The sequence below is a fragment of the Salvelinus sp. IW2-2015 genome, unplaced genomic scaffold (assembly GCF_002910315.2).
Source record: "Salvelinus sp. IW2-2015 unplaced genomic scaffold, ASM291031v2 Un_scaffold2339, whole genome shotgun sequence".
In the NCBI taxonomy this organism is placed as follows: Eukaryota; Metazoa; Chordata; class Actinopteri; order Salmoniformes; family Salmonidae; genus Salvelinus; species Salvelinus sp. IW2-2015.
The window spans coordinates 114902-121901 of NW_019943664.1; the positions used below are offsets into that span (position 1 = coordinate 114902).

The following is a 7000-nucleotide window of genomic DNA, read 5'->3' on the forward strand; positions in this document are numbered from 1 at the left end:
CCGACGGTTGGGGGTCACTCAGACGAATAGTTGCAGTTGAATGTTGTTTTATTGTGTGTTTTTATGGCATAGGTGTCGCTCACCAGGAACCGTTGTTTCTGCCATGCGGGGAGTAAGCACCGGGAGACCAGGACAGGTGTGTGACAGTGGGGTGGTGTTGTGTCTGCCACTGTTGGGCCAGTCTCCGTCTCTAGTGCGTGCTGTGTGTTGCTGTGGTCGAGTGTGTGCTGCCCCGCGCGCAGTGTTTATGACGAAGTGGCGTGTATCTTTTTAGGGGTGTGGCAGTGAGTGTGCACACTGGCGCAGTCGCCTCGGGAGCTATTCATGACACACTGCGTCAGCGGAGTGGTGGCGCCTGTGCATGGTCCATGTTGTAGTCAGTGTGTGTATAGACGAGGGGCGATGCGTCTCTGGTGAGTTTGGTGGCAGTCAGGTGCTCGCAGCGGTCACGGTATTCAGAGAGGGAGTTTGACAGTGGTGCAAGTTAAGGTTTTATCTTGATGAGCGAACTTGGTTCTAGGTATAATCATCCTGTTTACTGTTCGTTCTGGTTGCTGCCGGCTAGCCTGCATCGCTAAGGGCCTGGCACACCAGCGTGCCACGCCCACGGGAGGGGGCCATAGGGACCCAGGGACAGGCACAGGCGGCGCAGACAGGAGACAGATCGGTTGGGTGCACGCAGCCCCTCAGAAACAGGCTAAACACCTGCCGTGGGGGGGGCGCAAGCAGCAGCCCCAAGGGCAGCCAGGAGGAACAGAATAGTGGCTAAGCCCCAGAACGAGGAGTCATAAGGAGTAGAACCCGTGGGAGTGGCAGGGGGCTGGGTGGGAGAGGGGGTGGGGTTAAGAGAGGTGTGGGTTGTGACCCCACCACTAAATGTGTATGGAGCATTGGCCTTATTTCTATGACGACCTCAACATAACATCAATAGGTTTAGGCTACTACACAATGATACTCTAATTTTTTCCCATACCCAACATGAGGTTGCTACAACAGTGGCCTATGCAATGAAAGGTTTTACACAGGTCGAGAGGAAAAATTGAAGTAATCAATGCTGGACAGTACATTCTAATACTACCTCGCACACCTACTTGCCTGCGTCTAGTGATCTAGGTGATCATCTAGTCCAACAGTTGTAAACGAGAGGAGTTTCTATTGACAAATTTCAGGTATGTTTATCCCCATTTCGTTACGTTTACTTCCGTAATAAAATGTTTTCAACAGAATCGCGGAAGAATACATCCCTGATGCACACGCAAAACACAGATCACTTTCACAGCACCGCCATACAAAACAGCATATCAACTGTTTGGCTCATGCACAATTCCTTTCTCGCAATCTACGTGCTCTCCTCCTCTCACGCTCCCTTTCCCTTCACTTGTTGAACTTCAAGGCGCCACAACATATCAGCTGTCTGTGACCAGGAGCGGAAATAACACTTTTCCAAAAGCCAACCCTGCATTTCATAACCGCTAAACTGCTACACACTGCCTAATCTTGTCACCAAATTAGCTAATGTCATAGTCAAACATAGCTACTAGAATTCACGCCGTGCGTTAGTAAACCCGTACAATCATGCACAACAGTCTACAGTCAGCAAGCGTTTTAGCAGTTACATTGGTGAGAACCGGGGGGGTCAGAGACGAGGATCATGGTTGGTTGCGCTTGTAGCACTCCAGCAAAGTAGACCAAAAGGTTACACTTGACTTGGAAACCGGGCCAATGGTCCTCGGTTAATCTGTTGTCGCCCCGATAAGCCAGTAGCCCACCTAGGCTTAATCATAGCATCTCTCTTTGTTGAGCTGCTTGGGGTCAGCTTTTGAGTAGTGATAATAGTAGTAGCTATCATTTGCTACGCTTATAGTAAAATGAAAGTCCCGAAGAAACAAAATACAAGTGGTAATTATAAGCTTTAGTTCTCTCTCTCTCATCTCTTGCTTCTCCGTCTCATTTTGTTCAAAAACTGCTCAAGTATATGTTCTTTCTTTCTCTTAGAGTGTTCAACTACTCACCACATTTTATGCACACTGCATGCGCTCGCTAGCTGTAGGCTCTTATGCTATTCAGTATAGATTCATTCCCTGACCCTTTTGATGTTTGGACCAAGTTAGTTCCATGCTGCAAGGAGACATGGACTATGGAGGTCACGGTCCTCCAGGAGCTTGTTCATTAATGACATGGCCCTGTCTTTAGTCCCATATGGGACATGAAGGAGGTAAACCCTCGAACCATGAGCCTCCTAGATTTTGTATTGAATCAATGGTTACGTGTCCGACAGGACAGACGGGAAAACTAGCTCGTCCTCCGGCTACAAACCCCCTGGTCCTGACCCTTCTAACAAAGTGGCTGTGAGGCTTACTGTTTAGACCTTTCATTTACAATAAACATGTGTGCGTGTTAATATCAAAATCTTTGCTGACGTGTATATATTTACTACAGTTTTAATCTAAAAATTATAACTTTTTTTTGTTTCACTATTTTTATTTTATTAAAAATTAACTGAGCGGAGTATGTTCCTCCCTCCCTCAGTCTAGGAGCCTCCTAAGCAACTAAACCTCTGACTGCCAGGTTCACCATTTCCACCTTTGACATCACACACTTGCTTGTCCTGTCCCTGTCTCTGTCCTTAATTGTTTAAGTATTACTCTCTCTAACCCCTAACCACTAGAGAACACTTCTCCAGCTCTCCCCTCTCTAAACCCTCGGGCAGGCTGAAGACCCCCTTCTCAAACCTGGGTCTGCAGTTGTCATTCTTAGAGCTAAACTGATGAACATTTCTTTCTACCTACTACTCTCCCCTCTCGAACCCAGGCAGGCTGAGACTTCATCCTACCTGTGTTGACTCATGGGCTGTAAGTCATCACTCCATGAACCCCGTTTCCCATCCCCCGCTTCATAGTGAAAACGCTACACGCCTACTTCCCCAACACCCCATGACCAAACACCCTGACCTTCCGCAATGCAGCCTCGCCCATTTTCTTTACTTCCAGGGAAGGTAGCCGAGTAGAACACAGGATTTAGAGAAGGTGGGATGGGGTGATAACCAGAAGGTGCTGACCCCTTCAAGTACCCGGGCGGCGCGACCTGCACAAGATGGAATGATCTGGCTACTTTTGTCAGCCCGATCAATAGCACACTGCCGTATTTGCCCTGAGAAATGCACTTATCCCCCCAAAAAACAGCTATTTTCCCAACCAGGGGCTCCCCGGTCGTGAATCTAAACCCTCCTGTTCCTGTCTCCCTTTCTGTTCCTCTGTCCCTCTTGTTCACCCCTCTTGCCTGTCTTTCGTTTCTCCACCCATTTCCCTTCACCTCTCCTGAATTCCCCCCTCCCCTCTGTTCGTCCTTTCATCCGGCTATCGGGACAGTCTCCCCTCCCAATCCTGTCCCATTTTCTTGCCCCTCTCCCTTCCCCCTGCCCCGCCATCTCAGAGTCGGTGAGAAGACTCTTTCTTCCACTGTTTATCCCAGTCTGTGTATCATCTCTCTGTTATACGTCCCCCGGTGCTGTCTTTCCTTAGGTAGCTTTATTAACCAGCAGCTATCCTCAACTTCTTCCATCAGCCAGGGACTTTGTTATCGGTAGCCTAACCCTCTCTCAACGGACAGGTAGCATCCCCTACAGAAAGCCGGTTCCACAGCAACCAGATAGGTTGGTCAGTTTGAATCCCGTGGTTTTGACAGGGATTAAAAATGTGTTGGAGTGGTGGCGTTGCTTGGGCATTCTGTGTCCTAGATGCCCAAGGTCACCTGCCTGTTGGCAATAACCCCCTCTAAACCTGCCTCACTGCGGCACCTAACTACCCTAGTATGGCTGGTGACAGCCCATTGCTCCAACCTCACTCCGTGTGTGTGATGCAGTGCATTGTGCTGTCCTCGAGGGTGTTGGTGTTGTGTGTTGTGGTGTGTGTCGTGCCGTGCGTGCAAGTTGCGTCAGCTCTGTCAGACTCTGCTGTATGACTTAGTGGTGTGGGTTAGCTAGTAACTCTGTCAGACTCTCGGTATACTCTGGTGGTGTGGGTTAGCTAGTAAACCTCTGTCAGACTCTGCTGGTATGACTTGGTGGTGGCGTTAGCTAGTTAACCTCGTCAGACTCTGCTGGTATGACTTGGTGGTGTGGGTTAGACGTAGGCTGCTGCCTATCCTGAAGTTTGTAATGTTCCACCTACCTGTACGTTTACCTATACGATCCAGTCAGGATGCAGTCTATGGGCTGCTGCCTGCCTGTCTGTTTGTTTACCTATACGATCCAGTCAGGATGCAGTCTATGGGCTGCTGCCTGCCTGTCTGTTTGTCTCAGTCTCTTTTTTAGCCCAGTGTTGCCGTCCCTCTTTCTCCTCCAACTAATGACACGTTCTCCATCCTCCTAGATTCTTTATCATCAAAGACAGTTTCCTGCTCTACTATGCAGAGAATGAGAAGAGAAGCTTTGAGACCAACAAATACTTTAACATCCACCCCAAGGTGAGCTTCACTCAACATGGTGCATGTGTTAACCTCAAAAGGCCTGCAATATTTTCACATTATATCTCACATGCATGATGACACGTATATATATATATATAACTATGAGAAGTTGATGCATTGTGTTGTCTTCATCCTGTCTGTCTCAGGGTGTGATCCCCTTAGGAGGCTGTGTTGTGGATCCGAAGGAAGACCAGGGCATGCCATTCGCCATGGTTATAAATCATGACGACTTCACTGTAAGCACTTAGACAATACTGTTGCTTTAATAATAGATACTTGAAATATGCATCTCTGTATTATTAGGCAGTTACTGTATATTACCATGTGATGATAATGTATGCTACTGTATATTATCATGTGATGATAATGTATACTACCGTATATTATCATGTGATGATAATGTATGTTACTGTATATTACCATGTGAAGATAATGTATGTTACTGTATATTATCTAGTTATGATAATGTATGATGCTGTATATTATCGCGTGATGATAATGTATGCTATTGTATATTATCACATGATGATAATGTATGCTGCTGTATATGATCTAGTTATGATAATGTATGCTGCTGTATATTATCATGTGATGATAATGTATGCTGCTGTATATTATCTAGTTATGATAATGTATGCTACTGTATATTATCGTGTGATGATAATGTATGCTGCTGTATATTATCACATGATGATAATGTATGCTGCTGTATATTATCACATGATGATAATGTATGCTACTGTATATTATCGTGTGATGATAATGTATGCTGCTGTATATTATCGTGTGATGATGCTCTATTACTTCCTCAGGGTAACATTGTCCTGGCTGCAGAGAATGAGGCAGAACAAAACCAGTGGCTGGAGATGCTGCAGGAGTCTGGCAGAGTGTGAGTCACTATTTACTACATAAAGCCTTTTTAAATCTAACTGTAAACAAACTGAAACTGCGCACTGCCTCTTTAAATCTAGCTGTACAAACTGCAGCTATAAACAAATAACATCAAATTGATCAGAAGTACAGTGAAGACATTGTTAATATTGTAAATGACTATTGTAGCTGGAAACGGCTGATTTTTAATGGAATATCTACATAGACGTACAGAGGCCCATTATCAGCAACCATCACTCCTGTGTTCCAATGGCACGTTGTGTTAGCTAATCCAAGTTTATAATTTTGAAAGGCTAATTGATCATTAGAAAACCCTTTTGAAATTATGTTAGCACAGCTGAAAACTGTTGTCCTGATTAAAGAAGCAATGAAACTGGCCTTCTTTAAGACTAGTTGAGTATCTGGAGCATCAGCATTTGTGGGTTCTGAGTTCAATTTGACAGGCAAAAAATGGCCCAAACAAAAGTACTTTTTTCTGAAACTCGTCAGTCTTATTCTTGTTCTGGAAATGAAGGTATTCCATGCTAGAAATGACCAAGAAACTGAAGATCTCATTACAACGCTGTGTTACTACTCCTTCACAGAACAAGCCAACTGTCTCTAACAGATATAAAGAGGAGTGGGAGGCCCGGTGCAAACTGAGCAAGACAAGTACATTAGAGTGTCTAGTTTGAGAAACAAACGCGTCACAAGTCCTCAACTGTGCAGCTTCATTAAATAGTACCCAAAAACACCGTTCAACGGTACAGGAATAAGGAGGTACGAGCTTCGGGATGCTGGCTTCTAAGCAGAGTTCCTCTTGTCCAGTGTCTGTGTTCTTTTGCCCATTTTAATTTAATCTCACTGTTTCTTTAAATCCAAACTGGACCACGCTGTCCAAAATAAAAGATACAACCTCTAAATTATTAACGTATTCTAATTTAAATAATAATTGTAATATGATATGCAGTTGATAGCTAGGTTCCCTTTATGGGCTCTAATTCTGATATTGGTAGATGTGGTATAGATGTCTGTCTCAATTTATAATCTCAGTTCTGATTGTGGGTGTAGTGGGTTTTGATGTCTATCTCCTTTATGGCTCTAATATATATGGTGGTAGTGGAGGTGGTCATGTCTTAGTTCCCTTATGGCTGTAGACTCCCTTATGGCGCTCTGAAATTCTCATAGATTGTGTTGTAGTGCTGGTAATGTGCTGTCTCTTTATGCTTATTCTGATAGGTTTTGTAGTGTGACGTGTATGTCTGTTCCTTTTATGGCTCTCTTTAATTGATAGTTGGTAGTGGCGCTGGTATTAAGTCTACGTCTCCCTAATGTTCTAAATCTGATAGTAGGTTGTGCGTTGGTAGATTTCTAGTTCGTTTGGACTAATTTTCGTAGTATCAGTAGTGGACTGGCTCGCCAATTACTACATTCTTCCCTTTATGTTGGCTCATTGAAAGACTGAGGGCTCCCGCCAATAAGTTGGAGGAGCGTAACATGGTCGCAGGGGTGGGTAGTATATGGGCTTTGTGAACAAATCGCATGGCACTGTGTAGATGCTCTAGTCTCTTTATGGCTCTAAAATCTGATTGTTGGGTGTGTTAGTACTTGCATCCTATTGTGGGGTTGTAGATGTCTATCTCAGCTTTTTTTAATTAATTGT

At 44.8% G+C, this 7000-nt stretch overlaps 1 protein-coding gene across 1 annotated transcript in view; it reads left to right on the forward strand.

The window, feature by feature from the left end:
• Positions 1-361: 361 nt before the first annotated feature.
• The window catches only part of plekhd1 (pleckstrin homology domain containing, family D (with coiled-coil domains) member 1), a 27898-nt gene continuing 21259 nt past the window's right edge, over positions 362-7000 (forward strand). The window contains 5 exon segments of the mRNA XM_070440256.1: positions 362-413; positions 566-710; positions 4371-4464; positions 4614-4703; positions 5280-5356. Coding sequence (XP_070296357.1) covers positions 362-413; positions 566-710; positions 4371-4464; positions 4614-4703; positions 5280-5356 — 458 coding nt within the window.